The sequence below is a fragment of the Vigna unguiculata genome, chromosome 1 (genome assembly GCF_037176805.1).
Source record: "Vigna unguiculata cultivar grain cowpea cultivar isolate G323 ecotype 2 chromosome 1, ASM3717680v1, whole genome shotgun sequence".
NCBI lineage: Eukaryota > Viridiplantae > Streptophyta > Magnoliopsida > Fabales > Fabaceae > Vigna > Vigna unguiculata.
Window position 1 is genome coordinate 40,716,616 of NC_140792.1, and position 21,067 is coordinate 40,737,682.

The 21,067-nt window shown below is 28.0% G+C and overlaps 1 protein-coding gene across 1 annotated transcript; it reads left to right on the top strand.

Annotated features, from left to right (window-relative positions):
* Window positions 1-18,005: 18,005 nt before the first annotated feature.
* On the top strand, window positions 18,006-20,919 carry LOC114187928 (WAT1-related protein At2g37460-like). Its single transcript, XM_028076389.2, has 7 exons — window positions 18,006-18,273; window positions 18,357-18,419; window positions 18,508-18,624; window positions 19,324-19,564; window positions 19,677-19,838; window positions 20,217-20,368; window positions 20,455-20,919. The coding sequence occupies exons 1-7, from the start codon at window positions 18,077-18,079 to the stop codon at window positions 20,642-20,644; spliced, it is 1,122 nt and encodes a 373-aa protein (XP_027932190.1). The 5' UTR covers window positions 18,006-18,076; the 3' UTR covers window positions 20,645-20,919.
* The last annotated feature ends 148 nt before the right edge of the window (window positions 20,920-21,067 follow it).

Sequence of the window (21,067 nt, forward strand, 5' to 3'; positions counted from 1 at the left end):
TTAAGAATTTGGATGAAATCAAAAAATTATTTATAATGAAAAAAACAAACTATTTAACCAATACGGTAAGTTATAAAAAATCATTTTTATTTAAAAAATAACTTTTCTCTTAATAAGTTTGGAAAAACAAAAATATTTTAAAATAAGAAATAATAAATAATTTTTTTATAAAACCAATAGTGAAGAATAAAATTAAAATTAAATATAAAATTTAGAAAACATAAATATTAATTAAATATTATGAAAAAAAACACTTATAAATTAAATTATAGTTGTATTAATTAATTATATAATATTTTGTACTAGAATTAAAATAATGTTTAAATATAATAATAAAATATTTTTGTAAGTTTTAAAAGGTTAAAATGTAAATGAAATATTAAATATTATTACAGTAAAGTCCATTAAGACTCTTACACACAAACAACTCTTAGAATGAAATATTAAAAAAATATAATAAGTAAACTTAAAGAAAAAAAGTAAATTAAGATTTTGTATTATCAATATAAAGATAATGAGGGTGGAAGCTACCAAATTAACATTTTGTTTAAAATAATATTTAAAAAAAATAAAATTAAAAATTAAATCTAAAAATATCTCAATAAATAAATATTTATAGGATGTATTGTGTTAGAAGACTATGCACCAAAATCAGGTTAATATTCAATAACCAATCAAACTCTTTCATAAACAATCCCCAGTCCTTTTAAATAATAGTATGCGAAAGTGTACCTAAATTGATAATCGAGAATAATGTAAATTAAATGTATTTATCTTTTGACGAAGAAAAGGAAACAATAATATATGTATCTGTTTACATATGAAAACCATAACCTCTCCGTATAACCTTTATCTATTACTTATTATCTCTACAGATAATCTTCCATAACATATGTATCCTTAATCATATATAAATTTAAATTAATTATATCACTTTAATAAATTAACAAATAAAATATAATGAACTAATAATCGTTAACATGGTCTACTTGTGTTAAAAACAATCTCAAACTCAATTGACTATTTGTATTTTGATAAAACATTGAGACAGATGCAGAGATATATAAATAAAAAGTTAATCATAGAGAAAAAGAAAAAAAAAATTAGAGATGGATCATTATCCGTTACTATCTCCAAGTACCACTCAATTAATGGACACTATGGACTTGGACCACCAATTACCAACGTCCACAAGCTGCCACCATCAACCCCCTTTCATGTTACTGATAGTGAAGTTTGTGATGTGGGGGTTATGGGAGAGGAAAAGAGATGGATTTCATAAAGAGAAGATATGGGATGGAGAAGAAGGGGTTGGTTATGGCAGAAAAATATATAAGTGTAATATAAAAACTCTTTTTGCAATACTTCAATTTTCACGTCGATGCATCATAACAAAAACTTAACTAAGTTCAGTTGTGAAATTTGTCATGGTGATCCTTAACCATCTCACAAGTTATGATGTGTAAGATGGTTGTATATTAAAATCTTTTGTTGGAGTCTGTCATAACCCCTGTTTTTTTTTTTTGGACCATTTGCTATGGTCACAATGATAAGAAATATAAGAATGTTTCAATTCCTGTTTGGTTAGGAACAATGTCAAGTTTTTAGGTAATGTATCTTTAGCCAACACGTTTAGTTTGATTGGGAATTTGGTTGGATTAAAGCTTTGTTAGTGGAGTGTCACCCTAAAAAGCTCCAACATATTCAAGTTGAGTCCTTATTGTGTTAGATAAAATGCAATTCAAATTGTGATGGCCATGATGTGACCAAAGAGCTAGATGTGGACTTTAGTGCAAATATCTTTGGGTGTGTGTTACATCATAGAGTCTAGAATCCCATCTTCAGAGAATTCATGGAATGGGCTTTGCTTCCTGCACCCCTTAAATTTCAATTTCTCACATATACTTTCACATTTATAATATGGGAGCCAGTGTGAAGCGTAGTCCTATATTGAATGTACCAAATAAAGATGAAGACTTATAAATTCATCGTTTTAAAATTTTGGGATTAAGAGTGATGTCAATCATTTATGTATAAATTGAGTTCATGTCTTATTAATGTTACATTTTTCTCATGATCTTCTATCGTAAGACCCATAAAACATTCTTTATTGAGGAAAGTGGATGGATAGGGTTTAAGCGCAGTTGATGAGGTTTTGTTAATTAGGTACTCAAGAACACTGGATTTTAACTAATTCTAATTATCTAACAACCATACCAATGAATTAATAACGGTTTCCAAAAATAGTTATCATTTTTAAAATATCATTCCTGATACGAAATAGTTAAAAATTACTTCTAAATTATATTTTTGAAACATGGGAGAGATGGTATATTATTAGAAGGTTGGAGATTTATACGAACTAAGATATCAAATCATAGTAATAAAACAATTTGTATTTCTAAATTTTTATTTACAGTATCAAACAGACATTATTCGTCTATACTTACTCAAAATGTATATAAAATAAATAAATAAATAAATAAAATACTTTCACTTCAAATCACGTTAAATACCACCGCATTATCGAACCTAACATGTCTTTTCCATCATAATCGCACCATTAAAAAAATACACGGTCTATAAATAAAAACATGTAATAGACATTCTAAAAATGGAAACTAATAATATAAACGATCAACGATTAAGTAATTATTTAAAATATTTTAACACATACATATAATTTTTTAATAACTTACTCCATTTCCTGTCCAATGAAATCACTATAATATTATTTTGGAGTATAATATTTTTGATTCTCTAGTCTCTGAGGATGGGGTGTATCTTTTGTATAATAGAAATAGAAAGGTTTGTGCATGCTCCACTTTCCGTTATAGAAATGTTGGGAAGACGTCTTTTCTTTATTTTGATTGTGATGATTCGGATATGCGATGGGGCAATATAGTTGTTTTCTCTTTCACTAACATAGAAATAGAGTTGATGGTGGACACAACACAACACAACACATCCTTAAAGCACATCCAATCCGATTGAAGACAAAGACATGCATGAAAACATTGAGTCGTTATGGTATTAGAAAGAAGAAGGATTATGCATGGAGAAAAGTTGGATTGGATTGGATAAACCGCGTGAACCTGCCATCACATCGATCGCAATCGCACGAACAATACTTTTTATGATTTGGATGCGAAGCCAGGGACATACACACTCATCTCTCTCTCTTTACATATTCAGTCAATGATAATGCAAATCATCACCCCATCAAATATCACACCTGATGTTCAAATCAATATTTTAACAGTTCATCCCAAAGAAAATAAACATAATACCAAGGAAAAAACAACCTTTTCACGTAAGACCTTGTAATCATGGGGTTGGATACATGCAATAAACATTCCTAGGTATAAGTCAGTAGTATCATACTGGTGTGTGTGTAATAAATGTTCTTGAATGAGTGTCTTTAAGATCCTACTCCTTTTCATGCATACTCTACTCAGTCTTATTAAATGACATATTTATGTTCTTTCACTGTACCTTTGCTTGTGTCAACAAACCTTTGGATTGGGTTGAGTGGATAGACTATATTCAACTATATCTGATTACTTGTTCTAGTGTATCTCTTACACTCGGATTCCATAATTTTCATTTTCTCCATTATATACATTCTTAACATTTATTTCTTCTACTCACGACTCCCTTTTAAGCTACTTTCTTTTATACCTTTGAATTGAATTTCGACATAGTTTCATTTTAAAAATCTCATCAATTAAAAACATCTCATGACAAAATTTAAACTATTATAATTGTAAATATGATATATATATATATATATATATATATATATATATATATATATATATATATATATATATATATATATATATATATATATATATATATATATATATATATATAAACATAACCACCGTCTCTCAACATTATCATATCATTAATATTTTTTATCAGCATTATCACATCATTCATATATTATTCTTCTATTGATTAAAACAACCATAATTTATAATTTCCCCAAATTCTATGAAAAGAAAAAAAGTATATAGAATTTATCATGGAAAAAATACAACTTACACAAATTAAAATTATGATTATATATTGATTTACTCATTGTCACTTCCCCAGTTATATAATGTATTTGTAAGAGTATTACTAGTCAATCGATTTTTATAGAAAGAACGTATATAATTTACATTTATAGAAATTTTGAGTTTATGTTAAATGAAAAATTAATTAGTTATATAACAAATAAGTAATTAGTTGAAAATTATAGAAAGAATATAGGGAATTTATATTTCTAGATGAAATTTATATGAATTAAAAAATGGTTTAGTTATAAATTTATTTATAGTTTAAAAAAGTAATTCTTCGTTTACTTATATATTATATTTTTAATGTAATAATCAGGTATTACGTACCCTAAGAAAGACAATGTGAAAAATAAGAATTAATAATATATAAACAATTAAATTTACACACATAACCAAATGAGAATCTGGTTCATCAACAATTCATACATATTATTATAATATAATGGGTGCAAGGTGGTTGTTTTAGTTTGAAACTATTATTTTCTTAAAAGATAACTTTCATACTGAAAGACACAGAGTATGTGTCCGTGCAGGAACTAAGTAAAAAAGCAATTGCACATTGCCGAAAGATGCGAAAGATGCAAAACGAAAAAGAAAAATCACAATAGTGTTATTTTCTTGAATCCGGACCTTTCATTTAAATTCAACCTATTATTCTATTTTGAAATTTTCGCATTAAATATCATTATAAGAAAAATTCTAAATAATGTTTAAAAAATAATTTTTTAATTAGATATCAATTTAAAGACTAATTATTTTGATTGTCAAAATTTATTAATTAACTATGTTAGTGATTAATTTAAATAATAATTTATAATATAACTTATTTTAATTACCAATTTAGAGACTAATTATAATTTTTTTAAAATATTTTAGTTAATAACTTTTAATTTATAAATTGATATATAAATTAATCATCATAATAATTAATTATTTTTTATAATTAAAATTGATTATTATTTAAAAATTTTCTATATATAATTTAAAAAATGTATTATTTTCTGACATTAATAAAACTTAATTTACTAATATATTTTATTAATAAATTTTAGAATTTTAATTATGGATAAAATATTAGCAAGTAATGTATTGATCGGTAAACTAAAACTTTTATTTATTAACAATTTTTTTTATGAGAAATGGTTACGTAAAAAAGTTGCTGATAATTTATAATTTTAATTATCCATTAAAATTCGTCAAAAAACTTTATCGGAAAAATAGATATTAAAATTTCTGGTTTGTATTTTGACCATAATAAAATTCATTGTATTGATTTTTCGATAATTAATTTCTTCTTTAAATTTCATAGATAAATCTATCGATAATATATTCTTTTAGAATTTGTTGATAAGCTCGTTGGTAATTAAATATTGAAAATGATGGGTAATTTCATTAGTAAATTCGTTGAGAAAATGGGTACATTTTTTTCTCAAAATTTAACAAAATACCTATTATAAATTAATTAGAGATGAAAACAAAATCACGATATTCATGGGCTAAAATTAGAGCTGTCAAAACGGATAAACCGACTCGACCCACCACGGGTTGATGATTTAGTGAGACAATCCAATCCAACTCACTTTTTAGCAAGCAAAAAAATTCGAACCCGGCCCAGCCCACCACGGGTTGGCGGGTCAAACGGGTTCACTTAATTAAAAAAATATTATTTTTTATTTATTTTCAGTCAAAACTAAATTGTAATTCTAATTAAAATCTAAATAAATTTTAATACAATCCAAATACAAACCAAAATAAAAAAAAATACAAATTATGTATTTGTTGGATAAAAAAACAACTTAACATGACTCAAATGTAAAATCCAACTTAATAAAGAAAAATAAAAACACTTGTGTAACCCTTTTATCTGCGGGTTGGTGAGTCAATCCCGGCTCACCATGGGTTCAACCCGGATGAGCCGGATTCTAAATGAGCTGGGTCAAAAATCAACTCGTATTGAAATTTGTAAAAAAATTTCAACCAAACCCAGTCCGAACCCGTAGTGAGCTGGGTTGACTCGCGGATTCTAACTCATTTTGACAGCTTTAACTAAAATTCGTTGATATTATAAATAAATATTTACTAATGCATAATAACTTATTAATTTTAGCTGACAATAATTATCGAAAAGATTTTCTATTGATAAAATTTATTAACAAATATTTTATCAACTAATATTTTACCGTTAATAATTTTAATTTACGATGAATTAATCTATTACTAACAAATTTTGCCCATTATTAGTGAATCCATTATTTTCTTAGCGATAAAATCACAAACAAATAAAAGACATTATTAATCAGATCAGATGCAAGAAATCACATAATATATTCTAATTCAACCCTTTATCCTAACTCCTTTTTAGTACTATAATTTTATGGTAAACTTTAATTCCTACTACCTTGAACTCTTTCAACAAATCAACGACATAATAATATTCTCACAATTAATAAAATTTGAAATAAAAAAATGGGAAAAAGGAAAATCATAGTATGCACTATGAATAAGGAGAATCATGGCTATAAAGATAGGATCATTTTGAAGGAGTGAAAACGAGATGATGCTCGAAGCTTTATAAGGAAAAACAACATTTGTTGGAACATGTTTTTCTTGAAGAGAAAATTTCCCTTTTTCGTTGGAACAACTTTACTTAGTATGTTACATGATATAAATTTATATTTTTTTATCGTGTATAGAAAATTTCAACAAAATAACAAAAAAATGTTAATATTTTATTGTTTACATATATTGTTAATGAACTTATATAAACCAATGTTAATATAAGGTATATTTTCCCACTATCAGTATCTATTTTATTTTCATATTTCCTTATGAACACTATAACTATTTATTATTCACATTAAACATTGCACAATTTTCGAGTTACAATTTTTAATAATCTTATTTGTGGAAGTAAAACAACTCACTATTCTTTGTTATTTCAACTTACACGTTAATTTAATAACCACTTATTTGTAAATAAATGAGTATAAAAAAGGATATTCTGAAAACACAAAAATTCCCCAAAAAAAAACTTAACTATTTTTACAAAGAAATACCACATCAAAATTTCAGAATATTAATAATACTAAATTTAATGTCGTGAGCTTAGAAACATCTTCCTTTGTTTCTTATTGTAGTGGATGATGGAATTGAGTTATTTTGCTTACTTCAACGCATGCAAATTTAAAATTTTAAAACAATTCACACCTTTTAGATAATTATGCATCCTGAAGCATAAAATAAATGAATAAATAAAAAGTTCGTTAAATTTGGCGAAAATATAAGAAGAAAAAAAGAGTTCAATTTTGAAAAGTTGTTACTATAAAGATTTCCATGCTTTTAATTAAAAAGAAACCATTTGGAAACGAATTTAGATTCTTTAATAATTTTTTTTATACTACTATTTTTTTATTATACTTTCTTAATATATTGATTATCACTAATTTTAACGTTTAAAAATATATTAAAAAAATATTTAAAATATTGGTGTAATGTATTTTTAATACCCAACCGATAACAACACCAAACAAATAAGTAAAAAATCTAAACTTGAAACGAAACCAAGTAATGTGAAATTCGTGACCTTTAATCGTATGACAATGTATTTTTTCATGAAAAATGAAAATTACAGTGCTAATAGATTGATTTGCAAAAATAAAAAAAATGCAGTAATTTTAATTAAAGAGAAAAATTTTATTCTATACTTTTGAATAATACACCTACGTGTTCACCACTTGCTGGGTCCCGAGAAGGGATGTGGTCACGTGGCAATGTTTGGTAAAAGCATAGGTCAAAATGCAAAGTAAAACCACATTGCGAGGGCTCTACCTCGCTATTGGAGAACAACCATGCTCTTTCCCTACGAAATTACCATATATAAACCCTTATAAAATTTAGAAATTAAGCAATGTGAGACTAATTGACTTTTACAATACCATAACGCATAACATGATCTAGCTTGTGGAATTAGTTCATTGTTGTTCTCTTATGTTTCCATGAGTAGTGAAGTGAGAAAAAGTTATTTGAAACATGGTTTTAAAGAAGGTTTTTCGAAGGAAGATGTAGATTGGCAACAAAATACCGAAGTGGACCCAAAAGGTTTCATGGAAATAAATGATTCGCGGAGATTAATTGTGTGAAGGGACAAATCAAAAATTGGGTACTTGGAATCTTAGATATTATTTGACTATTTGTTTGCCACAATGAAGGTGAATGACTACATCTCATGTGTGTTGTGTCTGGTCCCATCATCCTTAGGTTTTAAAGCTACAAACATATCAACATGGAAATGAGTAAGCACCGATCAACACAACAACAAAAGTAGAAACATTTCAGGTATACGCCACTTACTGTCTTTGGATGTTCAACACATACATTTTACTCATATACAACTCGGAAGTTTATTCATACACTGTTAAGGGATTCCAACTTAACTACTTGTCTTCATATACGTGGATGGAAAACACAAGTATAAATCTAAATTAATAAAAATGAAAAGTTAGTCTTTCCGGTATAGGGACCTAGCAACCGTCTCAAACACTAAATTTGTCTATTTTTCTCTCGTAGTAGCTTCTACCGTTCGTTCTGCTTTTCTCTTCTTCTGCTCGGTTGTCCAAACGATCGAGATACTTATCTATAAGGTTCCAATGTTTAAATCAGTTAAAGTCCGTTTAGATGAGTGCAATTAATGTTGTAATAAATGCGAAATAAAAGTCCTTACCAACTTACCTTGGACTCTTATTTATAGTTTTTGACATGGGCTATGATTAAGGTTTTCTTAATCATGACTCAATTGCTTTGTAAACTTGATTACTGATTTGTATTACTTTAATTGACTGATTTAGTTTTGGTGCAGCCGCCTAACCGGAAGGCCGTGCATTCCGTCAAAGGTCTCCATAATTATGTTATGACGACCAAATTCCACTAGAATGAACAACGGTGGTCGTTCGGGTCGTGAGCTCTCTTTAATCACTCCGGAGAAATTGTCATATCAACAACCCAAGAGATTGTCTGCCTGTAGCGGGCAGCCTTCGACCACTTATCTTTGGACCGCCTGATCGATGGTCTGACTAGAGATGTAAATAAGTCATACGGTACAGTTAGAATATCATATAAAGAAGAAAAAGACTTATAAATTTATTATTTTAAGATTTTTAGTTAAAAATGACATTAATAATTTGAAAGTAGTGGACTTAAGCCTTATTAATATTGTATATTTTCCATAAATTTTTCTTAAAATACTATCACGTGAAAGTGTTCCAAATACTCAAACTAAGAAGACATCTGATCTATAAATATCAGAATATTACCATAACTATTCTAATATATTTTCATGGTTATTAATATTAATGGTAAAATTTAAAAGTACGTAATCGAATTTTCAAACAGAGGAGTTGAGGAATCCGCACCTAACATAACAATCGATACTAAAGTCAAGGAATTGGAGACAAAATTGTGTGTTCTATTACATGTGATATCAGAACCATTAGTTCTAACCTCTCACCAAAGATGTAATACAAAATGTTAATTCTGGTGAGCACATTATAAATTGTTTCACTTTCTTCTTTGGCTAGAACCTAGTACTAAGTTGGTAATCATACAATAGCAAAACAATTATTCTATCACTAATATACCTACAAACAAGAGTATAAAATTTAAATAAAAATATAAAATATACAATCAATTTCGGTGGATTAAGTCCCCATATATATTCGATAAAAATATTATTACTCAACATAATATTTTTATGTTAAAAAGTATAAATCTTTTTCATGATACACCCAATAGATTTATTAAGTTGTAGTACATTTATTAAGTTATGGTGACAATACATGAATATACTCTTTATTTTTAAAAAGAATTTATATTTTATATATTTTTTCATATTATTCGATGTGAAACTTTGATGAATGTGAGCATAAAAAAATAAAAAAATAGTAACTTATAAGTTTTTTTTTCTTGAATTATGGAAACAAGTTAAGAAATTCCTAAAATAAATTTGTATATATCCAAATTATCTAACTTACAAAACACATTAAAAAAAAAACATTAGTTATCCTATTTTATAGTTTATAGGGATTAAGATTTAGGGTATGTTCTTTTCGGGTATGGGTTTGGAGGAGAGTGTGAAGATGAATTTGTGTGGATTTGAATAGATGAATTTATGTGTTTTTTTGAGTGAATTTAGAGGATAAAGTGAGTGAATTTGGAGATAAGTTTGATGAAAGTTAGTGAAAGATTTAATTGATATGATAGATAAAATAAATTGTAAAAATAGATAGATTTAGAAAATTACCAAAATACCCTTAATGAAAAAAGAGAATTATTTTGTAATTTGATGTTATAAAAATAATTATAAATAATAAATACGAATTAAAAATAATATTAAAATTATATGAAATTTTAAAATAAAAAAATTTAAATTTTTATGAATGTAAACAAAACTTATACAATTAAATTTTAAAAAGATTATATATATATATAACTCAGTTTTTCCATCACCACAAATTTAAATTTCTTTTTTATCATGAATCTTTTTTATCATGAATCATGAACTTGAATCAATTTTATTATTATAAAAAGAGGGATATAAAGGTAAAATGTTGAATAATGTACGCAAATCTATAATGGAATTTTGGTATCATCCCGCAAATCCATTGCTGTCATCATTCGCAAATCATCTTTATCGAACACAAAATCAATTTTATACCCATCTCTCCAAATCAGTTGATTTATTGAATCTTTTCAAACGAACACACCGTTAGTGATTAAAATATGTTGAATAACAGAATTAGAGTTATTTTAACTTAAAATTTAGTTACGATGGAAAAATTTAGATCTAAAATCTCATTTTTAAATTTTGTTTTTAATAAGTATTTTTTCTATGAAGAAACAATTTTTTGAATTGGACATTAATGATTCGTTTGTTTTGAGATAAAATATTAGTTTTTTAGTTTTAATTGTCAAATTGTCAATTGATTTTTAATTCATTCCATATTTTTGAAAATTTGGATAAAAAAAGAAAAAGAAAATAATTCCTGATTTTATGTACAAAAACTTACGAGCAAGAGCCAAATAAAAAATAAAATTTCAAAAAATAATTATACATGATGACGAAACATTTTTGTTAAAATATCAAACCCTGAATGTGAATATTTCTGTTAAAATATCTAAAACTTAATTTGGTAGATATAGGAGAACATCATCACCACATCAGAATGTACAAGATAAAAAAGAGTAAGAGAACACGATAAAATGTTGTCATGACTGTCCAAAGTATTCAAATCTTCAATGGATGCTAAAAATTTTAAACAAGATGCATAAACATGACCAAAACAAAAATGCCACAATTAAAAAGACAAACGAAACAAAGACAAGATGAGACGAGGGTACCAATACCAGATAATGGAACTGAATCACTATTAGCCGTTACAAATGACATGAATGACTTAAGTGATAACGAAACAAAAAAGGTAAATGATGTGACATATGATTAGTGATACCTGAATCAATGATCCATTTGTCAAAAGATATATTTGATGATGATGTTCCTTGAGCAAGATTGTGTTAGCTTGCGGCTGGGAAACAATAGAAGAAAAATGATATGACATATGATTAGTGACACCTGAATCAACTATCCATTTGTCAGAAGATATATTTGATGATGCTATGTCTTGAGATTGCAAGACTATGTTGGCTTGTGCCTGGGAAATAATAAACTTTTGAAGTCTAATTTCCTTTGTTAATAATTCATTAACAACATCATCAACAAGACAGAATGCTATGATGAAAAATTGAACCACACAAACTTTCAAAATCATTACGCAAGGCCATAAGAAATTTAACCAAATGTTGATCATTATACCCTATAAGTAATATACGGTACAAAAACCCTCAATTCTATAAGCTCAGTCAAGACAAGTTGGTCCCGTATGGTTGTCATGGTAAAATAAAAGTCATGAATGCTCATGTAATTTTACTTCAGTCCATGCATATATGTCTCAAGTTTATATTGTTTGGAAAAATTAGACTATGTATACAATCGAGATAAGTGATCTCATATCTCCTTTGCTGTATCAATCAATTTTGCTTTTAACACCTGAAACATAACCCCACTGGACCACATAAGCATAATTTACGAGTCGTTATATTAAATCAAATACAAAACAGAAATGTGAACATTTAGTGTTTAGGAAAGAGGAACTATTAAAGAATCTCATCTCAATTATGGATTGTTTGAGACACTATCACCGAATCTTCTTTCTTTCTTAGAGTCACATTTGGATTTCCAACAATCTCTCTCTCAAGTGTGAATATCTTCTTACTGGTACTTCCCTCTCGAGCGAAAACATTTTAAGCCACGAGTTTTCATCCTTATATGATGTTTAACTTTCTTATTTGTACTCGATGTGAGACTTAGACTCACACTTGCATTTCAACAAATTAACATTAACAGAAAGTTTCATTTAGAGTTCATTTAACACTGAACACAACTTTATGTTCATAATTTAGATTATCAAAATTCTTTACCATATGGGTCATATATTGTTTCTGCACTTTGCGTAAATAGGATAAAGTGATAAACTTACGTGCAGAGTTTAGAGAAGCATTAATGAGCTAAAGTTTGATTTTGAGTTCAAAATTTGGAATCTTAAACCAACACTAAAACCAAAAGGAAGAAATTGTATCAGTTTTGGATGTGAAATTCATAAGAATCAGATCGTGCTTTCGGTCGACACCATTTTTTCATCACATTTAATATTAAAAGAAAGATCAAACATACTTTTTTTTTTCTTTTTTTTTGTCCTTTCTTCTTTATTTCAATTGAAAACACGTAAGTTTTGAATCTAACCAATGCCGTTTTTCATTACCCTTCAATTTATGCTAATGCCTTTTCAATCTTTTGTGTTTTGGTCCTTAAAATCAGTAGAAAAGACACCATAAAGTCAAAATTCCAATTAAAAAGGACCAAAGGTATACGTGCGTTCTAAATCGGTAGTTCTAGGTATAAGATTTTATTTATTTATTTATTTGGAACCCCCTTCTCTATCTAATTATTAAATTAAAAATTGTCGGCATTTTAACATCGGACATTACAAATTTATAAAAAAAAAAACATGTCTTATTCATTTGGTTGGTGAAAAATTAGAGAAAAAAAAAACAGAGATAATTGAAAATCTGTTATATTATTTTTCATTCATTTTTTATCGTCTCTTCTCTATTTTTTCTTGTATTAATATTTTAACATCTATTTAACTTTCACATGTTTTCACGCATTTTTTTTATTCTGTTTACCGTATTTTTTTTCCCTATATCAAACGTTATCTTAGTTTAATTGATTTTAAATTAAAATTGGGAGTGAGTACTCAAAAGAATGAAGGTGAATGACATATTTGTAAAGTTAAAGAATAAAGTGATGGTTTAAAAAGATTAAAGAGAAAATAAAATTGGGGCAGAGAAAAGAGGAGTTTATTCCGTTATTATTTGAGGGACCCGCGTTGAGTAAGATTCCAATTTTCATTGACCAGCGCATGAACTGAACAACAGTGAATGCTTTGGGAATCCCAATATCCCAATCTTATCATCCTCTTCCCACATCTCCAATACTATTTTTATCAATTCTCATGTTTTCAATGTTGCTCCATATTCTGTTCTTAACATATTCTGTTATGAATTAATATTTGGATATTTTGAATAAAAATACATGTGTGAAAATGTTAAAAATTATAATGTAGTCTACATAATCCAATTTCTTTGATAAAGACATAGGATTTGTGGAGAAAGCCACTAAGTTATATTAGGGTATACACACGCGAAAAGATAAGTGTGTATGCAATTTTTTTAAATATGTGTGATATTAATAGGTGATAATAATGTAATATTTTTAATAAGTTAATATATAAAATAAAATTATATTTATTAAAAATAAAATGAAATATATCATAAAAGATGGGAGAATAATTGTTGATAAATAGAAAAAAAGAAGAAGCAAAAGATATCAATAATTAAACTATCAATTTTTTTTTTCTCAGGTCAATATTAATTAGTAGATACAAGATGCAAGTACATTGAAGATGATTGGTCATGTTACACTTCAAATTGGACTTTATGAAATGTTTATGGCAACAACTTATTAAATCAATCATCCAATTTAGGTTATCATCCTTCACACTTCACATAAAATTAAAGATATGGATCTTTGACATGGTGTACTTGGGACAAAATCTTACACTTCATTTGTAAATATAATATAATTCTAATATAGGCTATAGCAACAATGAGGTTTGTGATTCTTGTCATTTGGCAAAATCATATAGATCGTGAATCGGAGTTAAATGATTATTTTTTGTGTGTATATCTTTAATTTTATTCTTTAAGTAACTATTGAAAACTAAAATAATTGTATTATTAATTTTACTTTGTAAATAATATTTTTCAAATTTAATAATTTTTAAACTTAATTACTTTTTTAACTTAAAATAATATTTTATAATAAAAATATTAATTTTAGGATAAATAAAAACTATCTACAACTAGTGAAGAAATATGTGTTTCGCCACATGTGTGTCTACTTTTATTTTATGATTATAAAAAATAAAAAATTAATTATCAATATTATTACTAAAATAAAAGATGTTATTAAATTTATATAAAATATATTCTTAAAAAATAAATACGAAAGTAGATACAAAATTTAAAATTTAAAGGATAAAATATATTTTATTAAAAGAGTAAAATTGATAGTGAGCAGTTATAAGAAAATATCTCTTTTATATACACTTAAGTTATAGATAGACAAAATTATAAAATTATAAAAATTATTTATATTTATTTTATTGTTTAATAATTATAAATAATAATAATTTAGTATTTTTGTTATTTATATTAATTTTATAATTGTAAATAATGTTAATTGTTTGTTAGTTTTTTTTTATTGTTATAAGAAAAAAAAAAACCTACTTACACATGCATTTCCACTAGTATTTATAATGCTAAATCAAATAAGGTGTAACTTTCATAATATTTTTGTCTTGAAATTCAACATTCAATGATTGATATTATAATGCGAGATAGACATACAACCTAGCTTGCAAGAACAAATGTGAGACAAGCTAAGTCGTTTAGTTTATTGATCCGCTCCACACAACCTATTGTGCACATGGCATCTCTAATGAATTGATCTACATTTGACTCGCATAGCCTGCGTTGATTTAAATTTCTAAATTTACCACCACAAGAATAACACATCGTGATTGTTTCTTTTGATCAACTTGCTCATTTCTATTTTTTTTAATTCATTCAAAAGTAATTTGTTTATTTGTGTTCAATCTATTTGAGAGTAGCTCTCTCATTTGTGTTTGAGTTCAATATCATTTTTATTTTTAACCTGCTTCTTCTACAAAATTAAAAATTATAAAATTATGAATATTATTTATTTAAAAAAATTGATTTATAAAATTTATTACTTTTATTAAAAGAATTAAATAAATATAAAGTTATTAAAATTCTGCATTCTAATATTTCATGTTATTGTGGCATCCCTTATGAACCCATACTCATTAGGTATTTCTCACAAACTTCCATACTACACTTTAATTCTACAGGGAAGGACAATCTATAACGGCTCCAACAATTAAGTTAAAATGAGTCTTCGAGTGTTTGTACAAATCTGCTATACATACTTCAATGCCTTTTTTACAGCCATCTCCTTCGGAATGTGAATTGATAGAATCATTATTTTCATCTTACGTTAGATCTTTTTCTTCTGTCATGTTAATAGGAACTTTGAACTGTGATTGACAGTTATTATGGGTGTGTCAAGAGCCGTCACAAGATTTAATTACTCATTAAATCTTTTCTTTAGTTTCTTCATATGTTATTTAATCTCTACACAATTACTTTAAAATCCATTCTGAGATTCTGTTCCACGTTGTTGAAAAACCTTAACACAGTTGATCATGAATGATGTGGGGTCAACATGTGTTGTGCTTTGTTTCATTCGCTAGTACTGTATGTTTTATGAGATTCATGATGCATCGGGGATTGATTCATCCAATATATTCCAATACTTAGTTCTTAAACATTGTACGTCTCTCTACATATCTTTGTGCATCAACAATTAATATCACTCATCATGATAACGTAATCATCCTAAAAAGCTTAATTATTCAGAAATCATGGATTAATAGTAGTACTCCTTGATAGCACGATCGTGTTGACCACAATGATCTTCACAAAAAGAAGAAGAAAGAGGGACAAGTAGAATGGGAGGGGATGCTCACATTCTATACAAACAAAAAAATCTAAATAATAAACAATTTTAATAACGAAAAATAATTAAAGATAGTTTCTATTATAAATAATTAATTTATTATAAATTAAAACTTTTTAATATTTAAAATAGTCTCTATTATAAATAAAAAAATATAATTGAATTATGAATTAATTACTAAATTAATCTTTAATCTTAATTATCAAAATTTTGAATATCAAAAGAATTAATGTCTAATTTTGTCATAATTAATTAGAGATTACTTTAAATATTAATTCTTTTAGTCGTTAATAACTAACGTTAGAGATTGATTCACATATCAGTTATAATTTTTTACTCATACTCATAATATACCTATTTTAGTAGATATCAATTATTTTTAGTTTATAAATTCGTCAATACAATGAATAATTATTTTGTTTTAAAATTGGTTGTTGTTTAAATATTTTCTTGCTTCGATGAAAACTTAATGATCTTGTTTGTAAACGTAAGGGGCAATTAAACATAACAATAATGCAAACACAAGAACATAAACAAACACACATAACCATCATGTTAGGGCGACATCATCCACGATTAACAATATTAAGTTTTTTTTAATTGTAGTAACTAAATAAAACTAAAAGTGTTTCATTGTGTTCTGCACTACACACAGATAAAGAATGAAGTTGAAGCATTCTGTAATAGTGAAAGAGATACTGTAATTTTTTTTACACAATGAGTGAAGGTAAAGAGGTCCACTTGTGCATAAAATAAACAGTGAGTGGCTGCACATATTAAAAGCAGAAAGAAACAAGGTGCTTGAAAAGGCATAAAGGTACACAAGCCACAAAGTGGAGCTGAGTGCTTTCCATTGTTTGAAATCTTGACCTAAGACCAAAGTCACCAAAAATTTAACGTATTACAGAAGAAAGCAAAACTAATAACGGAGGATATGGTTATTATGCCTGTGCTAATCATGCTTCATACGTCGCTCTCGACTATTGACTCATTGGTTTTGTATTCAATAATGCATCTGAATAATTCACGATCCTTTTTATCCACAACTTTACATTGTTTCATCCTCTTCCATTAACTCCCTAAGAGGAACCAAAGTACACCTCCTGAATTTGCAGAAAATCGGAAATAAACAAACCAAACGATATTGATCAGGATTTTACGTCCAATTGGTGCTGTCACATAATCAAGATCAGCTCCATCATGGATCCAAATCATTCTCTAAAAGTAAACAAGCACCTCATTGGAAATCATCTTCTGGGGCACTACTTTTCTTCCTCATCTTCTGACAAAGTACACACAAAATTTGTCTACGCAAAAATCTACTCCATAATCATAGTTTATTAGTGAAAATCATGTAAAATAAACGAATCACGAAAGAAGAAAATAAAGAAGAAACAAGTGAACGATATTATTATAAAAGGTACCCCATGATGAGTAACATTCCAACTATGCAAAAAGATAGTAATAATTGAAAGCAGACACCGACATTTTAAAGAATTTGAGGATCAAGTACGTTCATTACTGTGACTCTCCCACTTGGTTACGTGAAATAACAGAGCTCTATTTGAGTGTGTTAATATAATGTATACTATACTATACTATACTATAAATTTTCTATGCACCACCAATTCATGTACACCCCACCCCCCACTATATAAACACAAGCCATCTTTGGTGCACCAGTGTGCTATCTTATTCTTGTCCCTCAAGAAATAGGCTAGTCCCAAGCTGAAACAACATGGCTTGTTATCAACAAAAACTGTTTAACAGACTGAAGCCACTCATAGGTGTAGTTTTCTTGCAGTTTGGATATTCTGGTATGGATGTTCTGTCCAAGGCTGCACTCAACAAGGGAATGAGTAACTATGTATTTGTTGTGTACCGTCATGTTTTTGCCTTTGTTGTCATGGCCCCTTTTGCAGTGTTCTTGGAGAAGTACGTTTTTCTCTTCCGTTTCTGTGTGTACGATTATTTGTGTGAACATGCTTATTGAAGTAATGCTGCAATACTTTTTACAGGAAAGTGAGACCGAAGATGACGTTTTCAATCTTCATGAAGATAGTGATTCTCAGCTTGCTAGAGTAATTCCATGCATGCATGCTCTTTTACATTTTCTGCTAACCATGCAATGTTCATGCACTTAACTGTGTCATTACTTTCTCATGGCAGGCCTGTTATTGACCAAAATTTGTATTTTTTGGGAATGAAGTACACCACAGCAACCTTTGCTGTTTCCATGTACAATGTTCTCCCTGCCATTACCTTCGTCATGGCTTGGATTCTTAGGTAATATTCTCATGCCTTACAATAATTCAGGTTTATGTCTAAAAAGACATCATAAGTTTTGTTGGGTATGATGCGATAACATTTATATGATCTCAGTCCAACCTAACTCAAAATTTCGAACTATTAAATTTTTGAATTTTTTTTATATGATATTTAATATGAGTCATAGATTCATATTTGAATTATCCCTAACGTGTTTTTTTATTAGATATATAAGTAACATTAGTACAAGAAGGTCGTATAATTATTTTGTATAATAATAAGAAAGCTGGAGAGAAGAAAGATGAATATCATGACAGAAAGAAATGAAGAGAAAACAAACTATAAAAAGTGTAACAAGACTTTTGTCATTAAAAAATACTAATCAAAGATATATATATAGCATTCCACTAGACAAATGGAGAGAGTGTAAAATACGTGTAAACCACTTATATAAACAAAACGAATAAAAGATTCTCACTATTTTTGTAGTTGCTTGATTATCTTTTTCTTTTTAACGCATTAGCTTGTTTAGTTTGCTAATAAAACATCTAAAGTATCACAATTAACATTAAAATATACAAATCATGTTATGTGTGTAACTGGATGCATTCGGATTCACTTCAATACTTTTCTGTAAAACTCAAAAATATGTTACATGAAGCAAACTCTATATGCCATTTTCATGAAATCTATCTGAAACTTGAGTGGCAATCCCAGGCTTGAGAAGGTAAAATTAAAAAGCACACGGAGTCAAGCAAAGGTGGTGGGAACTTTAGCAACTGTTGCAGGTGCCATGATCATGACACTGATAAAGGGTCCAATACTTGATCTTTTTGGAACACACGCCAGCAATACAAACAACCTGCAAAATGGTGGGGTAAATCTTCAAAATGCAATAAAAGGATCAGTGATGATCACAATTGGCTGCTTTAGTTGCGCTTGTTTCATGATTCTCCAAGTGAGTCATCATCATCATCATCATCTATCGCTGTTGATAAGAGAATAAATCCCAATCACATTTTTCTTCTGATTTCATGGGGTCACTAATACAGTTTCATCTCTTGCTCTAGGCTATTACCATTGAAGCCTACCCTGCTGAGCTCTCTCTTACAGCATGGATATGTTTACTGGGATCTGTTGAAGGTGGTATAGTGGCATTGGTTATGGAAAGGAATAATTTTTCAGCTTGGTCTCTGCAATGGGATACAAAATTGCTGGCTGCTGTCTACAGTGTAGGTTATTTACTTTTACAGTTGATCAAACATAACAAAAATAAACATTTACAGTTGATCAGAACCACAAGTGTTCATGGTCCAAACAAATTTCTGCATGGCATGCATTTATAGGTTTTCAATTTAGGAGAAAAAACAAAATTACAGACACTTTATGTCATGTGGTTATTAATCAAGAATTTCTTGCTCCCACAGAGGGTTCACTGGATCAGCATTGCCATCCATAAACTATATATTTACTGCAGACACTATGACAGATTAGCTTTAAGATAGAATTTATAAATGGCACCACACTACCTTCATGCATAAAGTATCAAATTTAATAATTAACTTTTGACTATTTTATCATGTCTAAACTTACAAAATATTCTCATGCAGGGCATAGTTTGCTCAGGAATGGCTTATTACATCCAAGGAGTGGTGATGAAAGATAGAGGTCCTGTCTTTGTGACAACTTTTAACCCTCTATGCATGGTCATTGTGGCTATCATGGGCTCCTTCTTTCTGGCAGAACAAATGTACCTTGGAAGGTAATAGGAAATAAAATCACATACCCAGAAAACTCACTAAAAACTCATAAGAAAATCAAACTAAATAAATCTGAAAACTTTTACAGGGCAATTGGTGCTATCGTGATTATTGTAGGACTGTATCTGGTGGTGTGGGGTAAAAGCAAAGACTACGAGTCATCAAGTGCGATTACTGAAGAGAATGTGTTGTCAGCCAAGCAAACAGTAGAAAAGAGCAACAGCAAAGAAGAACATTTCAGTAACTTAGGTACCATAGCACGAGATGAACAAGTATGAGGAAACATAACAAATTCAATCTAAATTTCGGCAATCAGGGATATTTCACCATCCAAATGCCTATTTGACAGAAAAAACTATACACGTTCTTAGTTATTTCATCCTTCAAATGTTATGCAGTAGTAGAGGTTTTTAATATGTACCACACTCTGGTATGTCAAAAGGCAAGTTTTAATATAAGGCAAGAAAATCCCAACAAAAGAAGACTGTACAATTTCGAATACTAGTTATATTGATGCAGAGCTCCATATCAAGGATCAATTTCTAATTCAGAAGCTGGAGGTTTATTTATTCCAACCAGCTCACTCACCAATTCACTTGAAATGACACCATTCAATTAACAAGTGAATCTAATATAGTGAAATTTGATTTTCAATTCTGCATAAGTAATAGTGAATGGCTCAACAGGCATGTATGATACTA

Excerpts from the sequence above, each read along its gene's own strand:
- LOC114187928 (XM_028076389.2), top strand. The coding sequence starts at position 18,077 with ATGGCTTGTTATCAACAAAAACTGTTTAACAGACTGAAGCCACTCATA. Across the intron at positions 18,420-18,507 it reads GTGATTCTCAGCTTGCTAGA|GCCTGTTATTGACCAAAATT; the intron begins GTAATTCCATGC and ends TTCTCATGGCAG. Across the intron at positions 20,369-20,454 it reads GAACAAATGTACCTTGGAAG|GGCAATTGGTGCTATCGTGA; the intron begins GTAATAGGAAAT and ends AAACTTTTACAG.